The 19,861-nt window shown below is 42.2% G+C and overlaps 1 protein-coding gene and 1 long non-coding RNA gene across 2 annotated transcripts; one reads left to right on the top strand and one right to left on the bottom strand.

Annotated features, from left to right (window-relative positions):
• Positions 1–1,750: 1,750 nt before the first annotated feature.
• C14H6orf62 (chromosome 14 C6orf62 homolog) lies at positions 1,751–13,329 on the bottom strand. The gene is made up of 5 exons (XM_052156379.1): positions 11,707–13,329; positions 10,289–10,465; positions 9,269–9,391; positions 4,898–5,032; positions 1,751–3,075 (listed from the first exon to the last, which is right to left on the bottom strand). Exons 1-5 carry the CDS (start codon positions 11,833–11,835, stop codon positions 2,950–2,952), a joined length of 690 nt encoding a protein of 229 aa, XP_052012339.1. The 5' UTR covers positions 11,836–13,329; the 3' UTR covers positions 1,751–2,949.
• Positions 13,330–14,530: 1,201 nt separating this feature from the next.
• Positions 14,531–19,170, top strand: LOC127665083 (uncharacterized). The gene is made up of 2 exons (XR_007973315.1): positions 14,531–15,221; positions 16,587–19,170. It is a non-coding gene; the product is annotated as an uncharacterized LOC127665083 (long non-coding RNA).
• Positions 19,171–19,861: the final 691 nt, after the last annotated feature.

Genomic DNA, 19,861 nt, shown 5'->3' on the forward strand with positions numbered 1-19,861 from the left:
GTCCTAGATCTGAGCCCAGGTGGGAGCTGAATTGGTCAGCTCTCCCTTACCCACGCACCAGGGCAAACTAGTACTGCTCTGCCTAGACCACCCAATGGCGCCATCTCCAGGATGCAGGGTCAGCTCTCCTGCAATCAGGGGGGGCTCACCTTCACCCATGCCTCCAGAACCAGCTCCACGGCTGCCCAGTCAAGAGGTGGAGCCCACCTGCCCAAATGCTGCAGACTGTGAAGGGCTAGGCCAGCTCTCTGGCTCTCACACCCTTGGGGCTGGTCCACCAGTGCCTTTGTCGTCCAGGGCCAGCTCCATTCTGTTGCCCAGGTAAGGTACAGGGTCTGCTCTCCCAGTGCTACAGCCAGTGATGGGGCTGGGCTGTCTGCTCTCATGACCTCAGGGCCACTCAATACAGATAAGAGGTAGGGACCAGCTTTCCCGTGCTCTCCCAGTCAGGAGCAGTTCACCCTCCCGCAAGGAGCTGGGCCAGCTCGCCCACTCATGACCCCAGAATCAGTTCTCTGGATTGCTGCAGGTGGCAAGGAGCAAGGGGGAGGGCAAGGGAGAGCATCAACCCTAACCCTACACCTGTCACACCATGGCAGGAGTGACTGGGCCAGCTCTCCCTCAGTTGGCTCCCCTGTCCTCCACTCCCTCCCGCACTCCCACCAGTGTCAGGTTTGCTGTACTGTCCAGGCAAGATGAAGAGCCCATTCTCCAGTACTGCAGCTGGTGACATAGCTCTCCCAAGCTCATGACCCTGTCTCTGTATAACCCTGGCTGTCCTGGAACTATGTAGACCAAGCTTGCTTCTGCTTCTCAAGTGCTGGATTAACAGCATGCGCCACCACTGCCCTTCTTCATAGGGCCAAGAGTTAGCCAAGGGCTTTCCAAAGACTCCACTTCCAAAAACCATTTATTACCTGAGGGCCCAAGAGAGACACAGGCATCCCAACATAGTAATAATCCTTAATGAAATTTTAGGTCTTTCTCAGCTTTAAAATAGTGCCATAATTTCCACTTCTTTTATGAGACAAAAATTATCAAACTTCCAAATGGATAAACTACAGCCATACTAGGAAATTAAAAAGCCTGGGACAGATGGTGCAACATTTTGAAGCAAAGCTGCTGACCCTAGAAATATTGTTCTTTGCTGGTTTAGTATATCTGGACCTGACATCTCTTGTATAGAAGGAACAAATCATGAGCTCCTTTGAAGCTCACTGCCTACAGTAATTAGTGTATTTCTCAAAGATCTCAAAAATTAGGTCTCTTGCTTTTCAGTGAACATCAAAACAGGTGGAAAGACAGCAGCTTTCAGCAGATTGAAACACGCCAAGTAAAAAGTCATCTACTGGCTCAGCAGTGAAGAGCACTGACTATCCTAAGTTTAAATCCCGCAACCATGTGGTGGCTCACAAGCATCCATCCATCCATAAAGGGATCTGACGCCCTCTTCTGGTGCGTGTGAAGACAGCTACAGTGTACATATATATAAATCTTTAAAAAAATTATCTTAGCAGATCTAGACTCCTCAGTTGTGGACAAACAGGAAACCTAGATTTGATTTCTATTCCAACTAAGGGTTCAAAATCATGTTGATGGCCACATCATGTGACAATGCTCACAGAATGCTGAGAAACATTCAAAATTGTCTGTCAAATTCTTCTGATAAAACAACCTTCTGAAGTGACCAGACACATGGGATAATAAAAGCTTATCACTGCAATGTTTATATATTCATCTCAATAGCCGGGAAGCTTTCACCTATTTTATTTAGGTTTATTTCCTTTTTTTTTTTTTTCAAATTCCAACCAGAAGCTAAATACAAATGGAAACCAGTAAGCACTAGTTTTACTCCAAGAGTAGGATCATTCCGATTTACTCCAATAAAAGTATGCAACCCTTAAGCAAAGCTTTTCTTCATTTAAAAGAAACAAAAAACAAAAAAACAAAAGTCAAAGCTGTACAGTAGTCTCTCCTTATGTCATTGCACACGTGAGCTCTGCCTTCAGAACTCTTCACTCTGTAGCTTTTTACAATGTAAGATTCCCCACTTTTGTTTTCTATCCCAAACACTCAACTTCTTTAGGATGGTGTAGAAACCAGTATTTCTGCAAAATTCACTGGATTTTTTATTTGTAATTAAAATTTCTAACACCAAAAAACAAAACAAAAACCAAGAAGTCCTCTATTTATGATGGTTTTGCAGCTATGAATGTTCCTCAGGTTTGTAGCTGCTTTAGCCACACAGACTCCAGATCTGCTTTGATGTGTATAAATGCATCTGCACACAGCAGAGCACTCTATAACAGCAACTCGGGGAAAGAGATCTGGGAAAAAATACATGTACTGATGAGTACCAAGAAAACAAACATGGCCCAGTGCACATGAGGCAGAAAGACCTCAATGAGATGCTTTTTTCAATAAGATTTCTTTCCCATGGTTGTGATTTCTTTTTGTAACAACCATCTGGTCAATAGAATGAATCTGACAGTGCTCTGGAACAACGGTGATTATAGCAAAGCTATTAGGTTTTTAAGTGTTATTAAACCTGTTACATTCACTCTCACCCTCAACACTGATGACAGATGTCAGAGGCACAAACCAGCACAAACATGAAGACCCACACTGAGCACCCCTGTGCTTTCAGATACAGTAAGCATTTCAGTGTACAATAGTCCTTCCTTCACATTTTAGTAAGATGCCGATGCAGTGCAGCACTCTGCAAAGCACCTTCTTTCACACAGTCCGTGCAGAAGACATCTAATTTTTTTTAAAGTTCTGATACAAATGATTAAAATAAATCCAGGATGAACAAGTTTCAAAATGCATAGTGTTCTGTGCATGAGTCCATTTTCTTTAAACTCTGAAAGAAAAGTGGTAAGAAAACAAGAAAAGAAAATAGCTGCTGCATTCTCTGGTCTTCTCCGTTGTGCTGGTCAATGCTCTTCTTTACTCTGGCATGTAAGGACGGAGGTGATCCTCTATGGTGCCAACTGCCCAGTGGGTGAGCTGTTCCTGCGGCAGGTAGAGGCAGATGCTGCATAACTTGAAGATGGTGGCTTTGTTTTTTGGAGTCTAGAAAGAAACACATTTTTAATAATTTTAATAGTTTTAAACTGTCAAAAATTTAAAGCTTATGGCACTGTGATAACAAGGTGACAGATATGTAGTTCACTATCCATGCAGGATATGAGAAGAAGGTAGAGACATTTGAAATAAATACAGAGAATCTGTGCATAGACTTGTACATATTTAAGATTAAAACACAACACCTGGGAAGTCAACAGAACTGTCCTGTGCCTCAACCTCCAGCCCCTCTAGTGGGAAATGAAGAGCTAGGCTTCCTGTCTGCACCTAGACAGGAACTATAGAGATCTGGCTTCAAATATAGACAAACAACATCTCTTTTCCCCCAGTTTTTTGAGACAAGATTTTCTGTATGGCCTTGACAACCCTGGAACTCACTCTGTAGACCAGGCTGGCCTTAAAACTCACAGAGATCTGCCTCCCGGGAGTAAGGGCATGCACCAACACTGCCTGATTTCAAACAACCGACTTTATAATTTTGTTTTAAAGATTTATTTATGTATGAGTACACTGTAGTTGTCTTCAGACGCACCAGAACGTCAGATCACATTATTAAAAATGGTTGTGAGTCACCATATATGTGGTTGTTGGGAATTGAACTCAGAATCTTTGTAAGAGCAGTCAGTGCTCTTAACTGCTGAGCCATCTCTCCAGCCCAACAACCAACTTATATCTTGATTTATTTCCAAATTTACTTAAAGCTGCTATCTTTCCACTCTATTCTTGATGGTCACTGAAACCCAGATGCAGAAATCAGAGTCCTAAACCTTTTAAGAGCTTGGAGAAATGTACTAACTTGTTAATTTAATCTTTTCTATATAGTAGAGTCAGATCTTGAAGGGGGCTCACAATATGCTTTCATCGTTATTGACTAAATCACAGGTCTTAAACATACTAGACCAAGTTTCAATTAAAATGTCACAAAAACATGAGGAAGGAAGCTGGTGTGGCGAGCCACAACACTCAGGAGGGAAAGGCAGACAGATCTGAGTTAGTTAAAGGACAGCCTGGTCTTTGTAGAGAGACCCTGTGTCAAAAACAGAAAAAGATTTAAAATGTCACAAAACCAAGTCACAGGAACTGTATGAGTACGATTTGTGCACTTCACACCAAGCAGAAACACATTCTCTGGAGCCAAGATCTACTCAGCACATCTACCCCTGCAAGTGGAACTTGTACCATAGCTTTGGAGCGCGCACACACACACACACACACACACACACACACACACACACACACACACACACACGCACACACACACACACACAGTCTCTTCAGATGTCTGAGTTCCTTACCTTGTCCTGCTATGGATAAGTTAACAGCCCTAGACATTTCTCTCATTTCTCAGCCTGAAATTTTACTGCAGAATGTCTGTTGAAACTGTTCTGATGAAAACCTGGATTGCTGTTTAAGAGTCTTTTTTTTTTTTTTAAATTCTCATTTAAACCATCTATGCCAGGGCTGGGGAGAGTTCAGTCAGGAAAGTGCTTGGGAGAGCAAGCATGAGGAGCTGAGTGGCATGCGTAATTCTGATTCCCTAGGACCTGGCCACTGCCTGAGGAAGCAGACCCACAGGAAGGCATACATATCTGCATCCCTGCACCCCTCCCCTCAGACACACAGATCATGTATTTATTTACAATACATACTATGATCAACTCAAAGTAGAGCAGGGACTGAGAGTCTATTTTTAATTAGCTCCCAGGCCATTGACTGGAACTTAGAAACATCAGGAACTTCTCAGGAGGAGCCTAAGACAGGTTTCTTAACTTCAAAAGAGCCCCAAATTAGTCCTAAAAAATATTCTTACCTGCAAATGCTGTCTGTCAATGAAGAGAAACACTGACTGGTTAGGATTGTTGACAACAATTCCTGTCTTGTCCTTGCGGCTCAGTACATGCAGAAACTGTTTCTCATAGTCACCGTGATGAAATTCAAATTTGGCCTAATTGCAAAATACAAATATTTTATATAGCTACAATTATATGGCACTGCCCAACCATCATCTACTGTTTCCACATGCATTTTTGTGCTAACTAATATAGTCAAGAGACAAACAGGTAATTAGATTTAATTAAAATTATATACAGTGTAAAACTCAATTTATTTCAAGAAAATCAAATAAAAAATAAATTCAGTTCTTGGGCTAGAGATGGCTCAGCGGTTAAGAGCACTAAGTGCTCTTCCAGAGGTCCTGAGTTCAATTACCAGCAACCACATGGAGGCTTACAACCATCTGTAATGGGATCTGATGCCCCCTTCGGTGTGTCTGCAAACAGCTACTGTGTGTGTGTGTGTATTAATCAATCTTTATAAACAAACAAACAAACAAACAAACAAATAAAATGAATTCAGTGCATAGTAGTACATGGCTGTTATTCCAGCAATCAGAATGAGGCAGAAGGACAGGATAGACACCTTCTCAAAATAAAGACAAATTTAAAACAAAAAACAAAACAAACCCCACACACATAAAAAAATCTTCAGTTAACATTAGTGACACTTCACATCCAGATAGTTTCCTGAAACACAGGACATTTTCTTCATACAGAAAAAAATTCTACCATAAAATTTTGTGATCTCTAATACTTACAATTAAAGAAGAAATGAGAACTGGGAAGTGGTGGCACACACCTTTGATCCCAGCACTTGGGAGGCAGAGGCAGAATTTCTGAATTCAAGGCCAGTCTGGTTTACAGAGTGAGTTCCAGGACAGCCAGGGCTACACAGAAACTCTGCCTCAAAAAACCAAAAGAGGAAATGAAAACCAAATGAACCCAATGGAAAGCAAAGTCCTCAGTGTACAAAGTAGTCCCACTTGTACAAACAGGCTTCTGAAAATATATGGAAGCAAAACTTATCTATTAAGCAAATCAACTTGATCCTTCTACACATCTAAGAGCAGTAGAAGGCAGCAAATGCTGAGCAAAAAGACCAAGCTTGGGGCTCGAGAGATGGCTCAGCAGTTAAGAGCACCAATTGCTCTTCCAGAGGTCCTTAGTTCAATTCCCAGCAACCACATGGTAGCTCACAACCATCTATGATGGGATCTGATGCCCTTTTCTGGCACACAGGTGTACATGCAGATAGAGCACTCATATATAAAATAAATAAATCTTGAAGAAAAAAGACAAAGCTTTAATAATAGATAATAAACGTTTAACATCTTTTCAGATAATTCAATCTGTAAATTCTGAATTCCATTTGCTTTGAACAATTTTTACTACTAATAGTAGGCATTAAGCTCTAAAATTTTACTAGTGCCTTGTAGACCCTGGGTTCTTGAATTGTACTACTTATCTCTCCAGTGGCACTACGGATGAGTTCAGGCCACATACATGCCGAGTGTTCCCCAAAGCCATGACCCTAGCTCTCAATAGCTTTAAATTTAAACCTAGCTTTCAGGGCCAGAGCTTGGTGTTTGCACCTTTAGTCCCATTATTTCAGGAGGCAGAAGCAAGTGGATTTCTCAGAGTTCCAAGTGAGCCAACGCTACATAAGACCATCTCAAACAAATCAAAGAAATCCACCAGAAAAAACCCTCAATTCCCCCAACCCAAACCCCACATACATTACTCTTCTATTACAAGCAGCAAATAATCAAATTGAAAAGTAGTCTGAGAGTCACCATATAATTCTAGAGCATGTTTATTATATCCTACTGAATTTCTTCTTAAGGAATGTTCTACACATACATAACAATTTGCATAAAGAGGCTAATAAGGAATTCTCTGAAGTTACAAAATAGGAATAGGGCAGTAACATGAATGAAAACAGGGAGAGATAACATGCTTTATCGTAACTCCCAAGTACCTCACTATACAAGTCTACACTCAGCCACTACTCCCTACTAAACATCACTATAGATATCCTCAGAGTTAGAAGTTTCAATTTTTGGTTTTCTAAAAAAAAGTAGTCCAAGTTAAAATCTATCTTTCCTTTTTACATTTTCCTTTATATTTAAATTCTCTCAACTCCTACTTTTTTGGGGGGGAGTGGGTTGTTGTTGTTGCCTTTGTTTTTCAAAATAGGTTTCTCTGTGTAGACCTGGCTATCCTTGAACTCAGAGATCCTCCTGCCTCTGCCTCCTAAGTGCTGGGATTAAAGTAAAGGCGTGCGCCACCACCGCCCGGCTTAAAGGAACTTTCTGTAGAAAGCAGTTAGTCCCGAGAATACTTTTTTATCTTGTTTACTTTACCTTACTTTTCCTTTTACTAAATTACTGTTTTGAATATGGTTGTTTTGCCTGCATGCATGTGTCCGTGTGTATGTCTGGTGTCCTTGGAGGCCAGAAAATATCATCAGATTCCCTGGAACTGAAGGGTTAGAGGGTTGTGAGCCACCATGTGCATGCTAGAAATTAAATCCAGTAAAATGGAAGAGCAGTCAAGTGCTCTTAACCTCTGAGCCAGCTCTCTAGACCCTGCTTTTAAAGAAGGGTTTATTTGGCTTATAGTTTATCTGGATTCGTCTTAACTGAATGACCCCAGGCCCACTATTACTTTCTCTCTCTCTCTCTCTCTTTTTTTTTTTAGATTTGGTTTTTTCAAGACAGGGTTTCTCTGTATAGCCCTGGCTGTCCTGGAACTCACTCTATATACCAGGCTGGCCTCGAACTCAGAAATCCACCTGCTTCTGCCTCCCAGAGTGCTGGGATTACAGGCGTGCGCCAGCCACCACGGCCCGATACTCTCTCTTTTTTTAACTGCCTCATTTCTTTTTCTGCAGGAGGCTCACACACCTACTCATCACTAGTATTTAGGTTAAATATAAAGTATTTAGAAGATACAATATTTAGGAAATGATACAAGGTGAGGATTTCATATTTGTTTAGTGCTGATTAAACAAATGGCTTTTAGTAACCTTTACACATGATTTCAAATAAAAGTAGTACTTGAGAAAAGACTATTCTAACTATTTCAAATACCACCCCAGAGGAAAAGATAGATTAAATATTTAAAAATAAACTGGGTATGATGCTATACACCTTTAATCCCACAGCCTTATCTCTGAGTTCCAAGTCAATCTGGCACACGTAGGGAGTTTAAGACAGCCAGTGCTACATAAAAACAAGTAAAATTTTAAAAAATATCTTTTTCCCCAATGGTAAACTGCAAACTGACAACAGCTTCTTTAATGCACAGTGAGCAGTCTAGAACTAAGGCATCTGTGCCTTCAGACCTTTGTATTCCCACTGCACCCCTTTTACTGAGTTTATACCTTCTATTCCCTAGCACAGTGCGTCCCAACCTTGCTAGTGCTATGGTCCTTTCCGGTTTCTCATGTTGCGGTGACCCAACTATAAAATTATTTCCTTGCTACTTATGTAGCTGTTATAAATCCTATCTGATATGCAATTCTGCAGGAGTCGCAACCCACAGACTGGGAACCATTGCTCTAGTTTCCCAGAATAGATACTGTAATTAGCTACTGGGAAAAAAGTAATTTTCCCAATATTTAATCTACGAATTTTCTTTTCTAATTTTTGTTGTTGTTAAGAACTTCTCTTATATCCATCTAGTTTAACAGTTTTATTACCATGGGGCAAGAGATACTTAACCAATTTAATGGCCTAGGTCACACACAAACAGAAAGATGAAATCCTAATTTAACAGGTAAAAAAAAATTGTGAATGACAATTTTCATATTCCTAAGTTATTCAACATTTAGTTCCATATACCTAATTAAAATAGGTTCAAACATTATTATTTTTTTTTTTTTGGTTGTGAACCTAGCCTTTAATGGCTGAGTCATCATTTTTTTTTAAATCTAAAATCTGAGTATTCATTGTAGAAAACTATGGCTACAAGTCATCAAAGAGGACTAGAGTTGGAGCTCTCTCTCACTGTGATTGAGGCCCAGGGTCCATGTTCAGCTAAGTAAACCAGGCATGCAGCCAGGAGGATCTGAAGTTCAAGGTCACCCTGGGTACACAGGCAATTCTAGGTCAGCCTAGGCAACAGACTTTGTCAAGGGAAAAAAAACTAAAAGATTTTAATAAAGTTCATTCAAAACCAGAGGAGCTAGGGATTCTATAATTCTAATGTTTTCTTCGAATATAATATTTAAAAAGACAGAAAAGACTCATGAGCTATAGAAGCATATTCCCAAAGACTACAATGTAACGCCAATCATAGGTGCTGCCACCGAAGTGCTCACTACTATATTTAGAACAAAATACCTGAACAGGCCTAAAAGGTTCATCAGATTCCTTCCACCTAGAAAACAGGAGACAAACAATCTTCTCAATATCATTCCGAGGCCAAAGAATGAAATCCATCTCCTGAGTACAGCCAATTACATCCTAGAAATGATAACAACGTTTTTTTTTTTTTAAGTTTTAAAGAAGCAAAGTGGTAACAAAAGGTACAAATATAGGGTTCAACTACAGTGTCATTCCATCAGTGCAAAAGGTCACACTTTCTCCCTTTGTACCTTCAGGGTAACAGACTGCATACGATCTAATCCCAGCTCTAGCACTAACTTTTACACTGTAGGACCTAGTCATTTGGCCACCAGTGTCTCTCACAGTAACGACCTAGCTTTCTCAGTGGGTGACAAAGCTTCAGCTGATGCTATTTGTGCCTATACCTTTATTTTCATCTTTCAAAACCAAATGCAATTTTGCAAAAATGTCTCCAAGTTTCTACAAACCACGCTTATTACACAGAAGTTTAATCTTTTGTTAGCTACTTTTCTCCACTCTTGTTCCAAACATCCGCCATCTATCTGTTCCAAGGCTAATGCACGTCTTCCAGACCAGTACATTTATTTCCAGGTTTCCTCTGCTTTAACTAATTTTGGATTATGCACCAAATTAACTTCAATGCAATGCAGTTTGGAAGGTTAGCAGTCATGTATTTTCTTTAGTAGATTTTTTTTAATTACAAAGGGGGCATGATATTCTCCCCACAAAAAGAGAAACCAGTCACAGTTAATCACATACATCATTATCACTGATCTAATTGACCAATGCTTTTATTAGAAATCAATCTTTTTTAAAAGGTGCTTGAAGGTGGTTTTATTTATAACACTTAAGTACCTAATAGGGAACGTCGGGTGCTTTACATGCTTCTCCATGTCTTTTACTTTGTCTGAGGCCTCTAAGCATAACAATAGCTAATTACTGATTTTCAGGGAAAAACTGCGAACTTTAATTCACACACACACACACCTCCTTAGTGGAGCCCCCCAGACTTACCCTCCTCATAGACTGGTACCGAGGGGCATGGAGCTGCACCACATCCTTCTGCAGAAGCTCTAGAGAACTTTCCAAGGAATAGCTGGAATCTCGCACACCTTTCAGAATATTTTCTTCATAATTATTTGTCATGACTGGTATAACCTCAGACACTTCAAAAAGTGCTGACTTTTTCTTCTAAAAGAAAAAATTCAGTGATACACCATTGATATAATTTAACTGGTTCTATAGACAACAAAAATCTCAAGTTTAAAACATGCAAATATTCAAACAAATTAACAATTTTATTCCTGAAATGGAGTCAAGTTCAATGATAGTCAATATTGCTGGATATTTTCTGACTACAACTATCAATGTTTAATAAAAGGTAAAAAACAAATTCTTTCCAAATTATTTAAGATTCTGAGAACCTATATAACAATACCTTCAACTAATCCATCTTATCAATTTTTCCATCATGTCAAACAACAAGCACACACACACACACACACACCCAGAAAATATTCAAATAGCATCTGCAAAATACTTCAATATAAAAACTACTCTGGAACCACTTTGCAATGTTCTTAATCTAACAGGTAAAGGTTCTTAAGCACAAAAAACCCTTAAGATTGGGGTAATAAGCATGGAAACTTTCTTTCTTTTTCTTTCTTTTTTTTTTTTTTTTTTTGGTTTTTTTTGAGACAGGATTTCTCTGTGTAGCCCTGGCTGTCCTCAAACTCTGTAGACCAGGCTGGCCTCAAACACAGAAATCCGCCTGCCTCTGTCTCCCAAGTGCTTGGATTACAGGTGTGCGCCACCACCGCCTGGCTGCATGGAAACTTTCTTATGTCAAACAGCCCTGTTGATAAATGTCCATTCCATCTTGAATTGCAAAACAACACTGCTTTCATTGAATTTTCTTTGCCTTTCACAACTCAAATTCACCTGATATTTAACTGTGGAACTAGATCATAAACACACCCAACATCCTCTTAGATGATTTTTTTAATTGTCAAAAAAAATAGCAATTCTAAACAAAAATTTACCATTTGTTTTAACTGCTTCTAAAAATTTAAAAGTATTCTTTCATTAACTGTATCATAAGAAATGTCACCTACATTAAGATATCCTATATATAACTTTACCAAAGTTCCCTCTTTTGTTCCACATAAAAGTTTCAGTTATATAGTCCATAATGTCAACTAAAAGTGTATTCTACACTAAGCCCTCAGAATTAAGTATTTCAAAGTCAATTAATATAGATGAGCCCTCCATTTTCTCTAAGGTCTCAATTCACAGAATCACCCCCAAGAGTAAAAAGCTGTAGTCTTTCTCCAAACACTCTTAAACCTAATATTTACAAAACACTTTAGTAACAAATAATATACACTTACAAAAATCACTTGTGCTAATTCACAGTAAGAACTTTAAATTACCTTCTCCTTGAACACAAAGGCAATATACATCTTGAAGTCAAACTGGTCAGCTAGAGATTCTTTTTTCTTTCTAAGCTGAGCACGTAGTCTGTTCAGAGCTTGTTTCTTCCGGGAGTTTGGGTCCCCCATTTTGAAATACAGGTGGTACTAAAGCCTTTGGAAATTGTCACTAAACTATGGGCACTTTTTCTTAAGACTCAAGTACAACAGAAACAAGTCATTTTTTCCCCCTGCTAATATGATTGAATAGCTAAAATCACAACTGTAACCCCCAAACTGCACCTTCTGGCAATATTAGCAGACTGTCATACCACAGGGTCAAGAAACAAAAGTTGCTGTCCAGTCATGTTTGGACAATAATGTTTGGGGGTTAGATGGGAAAGGGGAAGGGAAGGAAAGAAAGAGGAGAAAAAACTTGGAACTAACTTTCTGGAAAACACATGTGGCTAAACTGCCAAAATAAAAGGCATTGAGGGGAAAATGAAAAACCTATCATCAGGATTTAGGTGTGCAATAAAACACAGTCGACACCAGTCCAATCGGTGAAATCCATCCGGATTTTCCCCCTTTTCAGAAAAGGGATTAGAAATTGAGAAAAGGAAGGGAAAATTGTGATGTTGCTTCCCAAATACAGAAATAAAAACCAAAACCAAAAAAAAAAAAAAAACAAAAACCCAAAACAGAAAAAAAAAACAAAAAAACAAAAAAACCCCCAAAAAACCGAAAACCACCAAAACAGGGTAGGTGAATGAAACTGAAATCCCCAGTTGGATTTTACCCAGCCAGACCCATGGCTGTAGTACCTGATTAATTCTTAGTTATTTCAGATTTCACTACTGCTATGTACTGTCAGTGCTTTGCTATTGATTACACTTGGTGGTGAGCAAAGAGAAAAGTGCAAAATCAGCAGAGAAAGAAGGGGAGAGGTACAGGGTTTCCCTGCAATCAACTACAGTGTATACCGGGGGTGGACAGCTGTTGCCCAAAGGAGTCATGAGAAAAAACAGCGGAGTCATTACCAGCTTCCCCATCACCCACGTTTTCACCCTCAAGCGGCTGCGAACGCTGCTGCCAAGGAGAACCATGATGGCAGAGGGAAAGGGGGGGTCTATTAAACGGTATTAATAGTTATTCCGGCTCTGTGATTAGCCCTGATTAATGCCCGGGATCCAAGCACCCTTAGCCCTGCGGTGGGTTCTACATTCCCCGGGGAGCCCTCCGTATAAATTTGACCCCGTTCAGGTTCGGGATGGTAGGGAGTTCGATTATCTTCGTGTGAGCATGGCTGAGGCAAAGGTGGCGGGTTCTCCCACGTCCCAGGCCGGGCCCGGGGATCACCTGCCTTCGACCCCCAGGTCCCACCCCCAACCCCTGGCCTTCAGCGGCAGCGACTCACTCGCACCACGGGAGACACTGGATCACTCGGGTTCTCACTCATTTCAACGTGGAAACAATTCCCGCCCGGGTAGAGGAGGCGGGAAGAGAATAAGTGGGAAGGAACAGTTGGAAAGGGGGGTGGGGAGGGAAGAAAATAATCGTGTTAATAATAATTACTTCTTAAAAGGAAGACCACCCTCCCACCCAAAAAAAAAAAAAAAAAAAAAGAAAGGAATGAAGTTTCCGGATTCTGGATTCGCTTTCCCGTTCAACAGCCCATGTTTCCCGAGTGGGGGCGGCTGGGTGGTTTCCCGAGGGGGCAGAGGCCGGGATCTAGGCGGCAGGGCGGGGTCCCCGCGGAGAGGACAGCGGGACTCGCAGGCCGACCGTCGGTGGGCCGTCTAGCCGCAGCCTGCGGGCGGAGCGGCGGCTGCGGAGGAGGAGGCGGCGGCGGCGGCGGGGGCGCTGCTCGTGGCGCGGGCGGGAGCCATGTCAAGAGAACACGACGAGCCGACGGAGCCCCTCCATGCCCGCTGCGCTGCGCTCTGTGGCCGGGCCGCGCGCGCTGCTGCCGCCACTCAGCCCCCACCTGGGCCCCATAGTCGGGCTCGGCGCCCCGGGCGGCGACGGAGGGAAGGACGCGGCGCGGGTAGGGGGGGGACGGCGAGGAAGAGGAAAAGCGCGCGGGAGGGAGAGGGAGGGAGGGAGGGGAAGCCCTGCGCTACGGCCTGTCCGCGGAGTGAGTCCGGCAAAGTTGTCTCAGTTCAAGCGTCGGCTCCCGAGGCCTACTTCGCCCAACAGTCTAGTTCAAGGAAATAGTCCAAGAGAGCCCCCGACGAAAGGGGTGAAAAAGCCGAGACGGAGGAGGTCGAGCGTCCGCGGGGCCACAGCCTCGTCTCCCCCACCCGCACCGGAGTGGCTTCAGAAGCGGCGGCTGCCTCGGGAACCTCCCGGGTCCGGGGCTGAGTCGCGTTTGAGGAAAAGAAACAAGAACAAACAACTTAAAATGGCAGCGACGGCTGCTGCGTCACCCGCCCCTCAGCGGCACCGCCCCGAGCGCTCTACGCCTGCGCGCACTCGGGACGCTACCATAGGTGCAAAACCGAAGGGGAAGACAGGAAAAGAAGAGCGAAGGTTTTTCCACAATGATGAAGACAGAAAACCAAAAGTCCAGTAACACATGATACGTAAAAGTTGTTATAAAGAGGGAGTAGCTTTGAAATTAAGCTTTCACCGAAGCTATTTCTCTTTCCTAGGGGTGTTTGAGGACACATACTCCCCTCTCCATCAATATGGAAAGTCCTAAGGCGTGGAAAGGGTCTCCCGCCACTCCCTCCGCCCCCTCTGTCCCTCGGGCAGGTTGTCCAGGTTTCCAGCGTTGGCCCCCCCGCCCCGTCCTTTTACGTCATAAAAGTACGCCCCCTACGCCCTTCGTGACGAAGCTCCCGCTAGCGTCGCTCCGTCCTGGGCTTTGCTGGGGAGCTGTAGTTGGACTTGGGTGGGGGAGGGTCCCGTTAAAGCAGCAGTTCTCGACCTGTGGGTCGCGACCCTCGCGGGGACCCAACGATCCTTTTATAAGGGTTGCCTGAGATCTTCGGAAAACACTAAGATTCATAACAGCAGCAAAATTACAGCTAAGTAGCAACAGAAATTTATGGTTGGGAGTCACCACAATATGAGGAACAGTATTAAAGGATCTCCGCAATGGGAAGGTTGAGAATCACTGCTTCCGAGACACCCAAGCGCCAAAGCCGGGGAAGTGGGTGGAGAAATGGGTGTTGGAAGGGACAGGATGGGGAAGAAACCCGGAAGACTTAGGGATGGTTAGGGTCATTTTAATTATCTCTAGAAGTCGGCCGGTTGGTATCAACGGAGAATTCATTTCGAGTTCGCGGAATGAAACTCGCTTGCGCCCCAGCAAGTCTAGCCTCAGTCCACGCAGCTCTACCCTCACCCCTCTTCCGGCGCCACCACGGCGAACCGACCTGGGGCTCTAAGCGACAGACGCCCTGTGTGCGTTGTTTCTGGGATCGGAAGAGGCAGCCGAACTCTACGCGTGATTCCCCACCACGGTGAACAGGGATCCCGGCGGACCTCAGACCTACATCCCATCTACTCCTGGCTCTCTAACCTCAACGGTAAAGGGGACACTGGGACGTTTGCTGCTGAATCACGCCGTCCTTGACCCCAAAGAGCGCCTCTGGTGTGATAAAAACTAAGTTATATAATTAATCAGCCGAAGGTCGATACTCCACGTGGAGCAGAGCCTGTGTGCTCCATTCCTGATTACTCGGTTGAAACTCTTAAAAGTCCAGTTCCTAAATTGCTGCTTTTCAGTTCGTGAAATCAAAATGTATTAGCTATAATCACCCTTTATCCATAAGCCAAAGGCATTACTAGGGCCTATTCTTCAGTATAAGTTGTCCAGAACCAAGGTTGGCATTCCTGATCATTCCAATTTATTTCCAACATTAAAATGAGTCTGCCGGAGTGGCTGTAATCCGAGCACTCAGGAGGCTGAAGCAGGAGGTTTGTTGTGACTTCGAAATCATTCTGCACAAGTTCAAGGCCAACCTGGAATGCCATAGAAACCCTGTCTCTCTGTCACCACCACCTCCACAAAATAAATATAAATAAAATCAGTGTGGTGACACAGGTTTGTAATTCCAGAATTGGGGAGGCTGACAAGGTGACCGCTGTTCAAGGTCAGCCTAGTCTATATCACATGTTCCAGGCAAAGCCAGGGCTATGTAGTAGGACCCTGTTTTAAAAAAAAAAAAACAAAAGAATGACTGGGAGATGATTCAGTGAGTAAAGGCCCACCAGTGTGTCATGAGCACATACACCACTACATACAGTAAATATAATTTTCAATTAAATATATATAATAAAGCTTGTAATACTCATTTGGTGATTTATCTCACAATCAAATGACTGAAAAGTTCACATGGGTAAAACAACATTTTAGAGTCAATGGTATTAGCAAGAATATGTGTATACATGATCATTTTCAAGGCCTTTATAGAAATGAGTACATTTGTTATCCATAATCTAAGGTATACCCTGTAATGGTATTTGGGATTTTTGCAGAGTAGAATAAGCATCACATTCTCACCATAAGAAGACCCAGTACCCATATATTAGTCATTCCCCTTCCTGGCCCCAGAAAGTCACCAATTTATATGATTTAAGTTTACCCTTTTTAGAGCTTTATGTAAATGATGCAGTATACAATGTTTTGTGATTATTTTCTTAAGATTAAAAAAAAAAAAAAACCTAAGTGTCCGTGGAAACCAGAGATGTCATAGTCTCTGGAGCTGGAATTGGAGGCAGTTGTCAGCCCCCCAGACGTGGGTCCTTTATAAAAACAGTACAAACCCTTCCCCTGAGCCACCTCTTCAGCCCCCTTAACATGTTTTAAGATCTATTCATAATTTACCAATACGCTCCTTTTGCTGATAAATATTCTATCGTAAGGTATTCTGTTTTTGCCTGCCCTTCAGCTGTTGAGCATGAACTTTGTCCCTGGCCTTTGCTGCTGTAATGCTGTTATGAACATTTGCTTAAGAGTTTGTCTACACACGGCTCTTCAAATTCTCCCAGGTTAGTAACCGAGGAGGAGAATTTCTGTGTCATCTACTTTCTGGCTATTTTTTCTGTCTTTATTGGAAAGATTGTCTATTTAGAATTTTGGGTTTTGTTTTGTTTTCCTATTTAATATTTGTTATTGAGATGTAGGAATACATTTCGGGTATTTTCTCCTGTGTATATTGCTTTTATTTCTTTTGGTGATAGCCTTCATGGCATAGAAGTCAAATTCATTACTTTCTCTTGTGTTTGTACTTTTGGTGTCATATCTAAGACCAATGAAGAATTTTTATACTGCTGTAGTAACTAACTATAGGCATGGAGGGGCAGCTGGACAATATGATAGGTACCTGAGACAGGAGGATCACATAAAACCCAAGAGTCTGAGACACCTGAAGTCAATATAGAGTCCCTGTATCCAAAATAAAATTAAGATGGAGAAATGTTAAGGGAATTTGTACTTTTTAGTTTCAGAATTGAAGGTAACTGGTTGGGGGCTGGAGAGATGGCTCAGAGGTTGAGAGCATTGACTGTTCTTCCAAAGGTCCTGAGTTCAAATCCCAGCAACCACATGGTGGCTCACAATTCTCCGTAATGAGATCTGATGCCTTCTTCTGGGGCCTCTGAAGACAGCTACAGTGTACTCACATATAATAAATAAATCTTTAAAGAAGAAGAAGAACATAACTGGTTATGAGCTGAACAAACCCCACGATTTGTGCTGCGTAGTTCAGCGGCTGAAATGAGCCACAAAATAGGAGTAATGTACCTTAAAGGGGCTTGGGGGAGACTGCTCTGGCTCACTCTCCTCTGAAACTTGGAAAGGCAGTAAAACACAGCGAGCAAAGGCAATGAAAAAAAAAAACCCTCTGACCATAATGTTCTCCAGGGAAATTAAAATGCTGTGAATTCAATATTTTTTTTTCTGGGGAAGCTGGAAAGACGGCTTAACCAGTTAGTGCTGATGTACAGCCACGGTGACCCGAGTTCAGATCCCAGCATGTGGGCGTGGCTGAGTGTGCCCATGACCCTAGCACTGTGCTGGCCTGAAACAGGATTGCTGGGGTTTGCTGGCCTACAGCCAAGCTACTGATAAACCCGCCTCAAGGGGATGAGGCAGAGGCTGGAAGAGCAGGACACCCAGAGTCCTCCCAGGAGCACCTGAGGCGGCGTGTGCATCCTTACATCTGCCCCCGACACGCATAATAGGTAAGTAAATAAATAGGGTTTGATAGGAATGACTCTAGCACCTGAGAGGTAAGGACAGGACGATCATCAACATCAACCACACCAACTCTGGAACACACACAGTTATGTTAGAAACTACCTATTTTGAGTTAGGATGCTCCAAACAGCAGGATTGGTGGAGCCATGATGGTAGCACTTTGGTTAAAATTATCTGTTTAAATTCTTCTGGATTTTTTTTTTTTTTTTAAGATGGCACATGTTATCTAAATATACTGGATTTGATGACCAGTTCCTGCATGGTGCTCTCAATCATTTTAACTCCAGTTCTAGGGGATCTGATACTTTTTTTGTTTTGTTTTGTTTTTTTGTTTTTTAAGACAGGGTCTCTCTTATAGCCCTGGCTGTCCTGGAGCTCACTCTGTAGACCAGGCTGGTCTCGAAGTCAGAAATCCGCCTGCCGCTGCCTCCCAGAGTGCTGGGATTACAGGCGTGCGCCACCACCGCCCGGCTGATACTTTCTTCTGATGTCTGGGCACAAACATACATGCAGGCAAACATAAAGCAGGATTTTATTTATTTTTAAGTAACAGGGTCTCACTATGTAGCCCAGGCACCCTCCCTTCTGTTGGGATTAAAAGAGTTCATGGTCAAGTGAAAAGACATTAAGTTAACAAACATATAAAAATGTATGCACGGTTTGAAATGTAAATTATTCTTAGAACACTTTCAGTGGGAGCTGCATTACCCTATTAGTGCCTTAATTTGAGAGAAGTTTTTTACTGCCACGAGTACAGACTTTTCAGAAAACAGATTTTACAAAAAATTGTTTTTCCCCCATTGGTAATTGATTTAATTTAAAATATAGAGGGTTTGGGGGCTTTTATAAATTGAATAAAACCGTTATACCAAACTACCTGCTACAATAGTGAAACTATCTGCAAAAACATATACAGTTGTACCAATAGTAAAGAATAATGAAATATATCCATAAAGTTTTTCATAGGAATGACATAGGAATTACCATATAAATACTGTTCAACTCTCCTCTGGTAACAAGAGTTGATGTCTATGGGCAGTGTGATTTATTGTTTGTTTGTTTGTTTGTTTTAAACAACTCAGTAATTTATAATAGCTTTGCAGTAATATGTATCAAATAAGCACTAGAAAAACCAATCCTTCTCTAGGGTGATATGCATGTTTCAAGTGGTATTGAAAGTCGCACTGATGGATATGTAGTAATAAACATATCTATTATTAATATGCTAATGCCTGTGCTCATTTAATGAGAAATAAAAAAAAGATTCATGGTCACATCATCAGAGTTTTAATTTATACTACCAAATACACTGGAATTTCTTTGGTGGAAAGGCAGATAGCATAAAAGGGGGTTACTCTTTCATTTTTAGAAAGGGTCCCAGAAGCCCTGGGTTCAAGCCCCCTCGTACTTCAGCTTCCAAGTGCTGGTAATACAGCATACACCACCACATCTAGAGTTCAGTCACATCTGTAATAAAGAAACATGCTGTAAAGATCCTGAGCCAGCCTTTTAGACACACCAGAAGAGGGCATCAGAGCCCATTACAGATGGTTGTGAGCCATCCTGTGGTTGCTGGGAATTGAACTTTGGACCTCTGGAAGAGCAGTCAGTGGTCTTAACTGCTGAGCCATCTCTCCAGCCCAGTGCCAGCCTTTTTTGAAGAATCAAGACCAGTCAATGTAAAAGACTACTCGTAGGTTCCCCTCTGACCCTGGCAGAAGGGCATCACTAGGTGGCCCAGTCTCCTGCCTTTATATTAGATTAAGAAAGACTTATTCAAGCAGGTGCTTACACCAACTACACATAAGGCAGTAAGACTGCCAACAGCAAGCATGGTGGCTCGCCCTAACTCCAGACCTTGGGAGAACTGCCTAAAGCTCTGGCTTACCAAATGAAAACATATTTCAAATGACAAAAAACCAAAGACCAACAAGAAAATGGGGGAAGAGGAAAGGGAGAAGCCAT

Source organism: Apodemus sylvaticus, chromosome 14 (assembly GCF_947179515.1).
Source record: "Apodemus sylvaticus chromosome 14, mApoSyl1.1, whole genome shotgun sequence".
NCBI lineage: Eukaryota > Metazoa > Chordata > Mammalia > Rodentia > Muridae > Apodemus > Apodemus sylvaticus.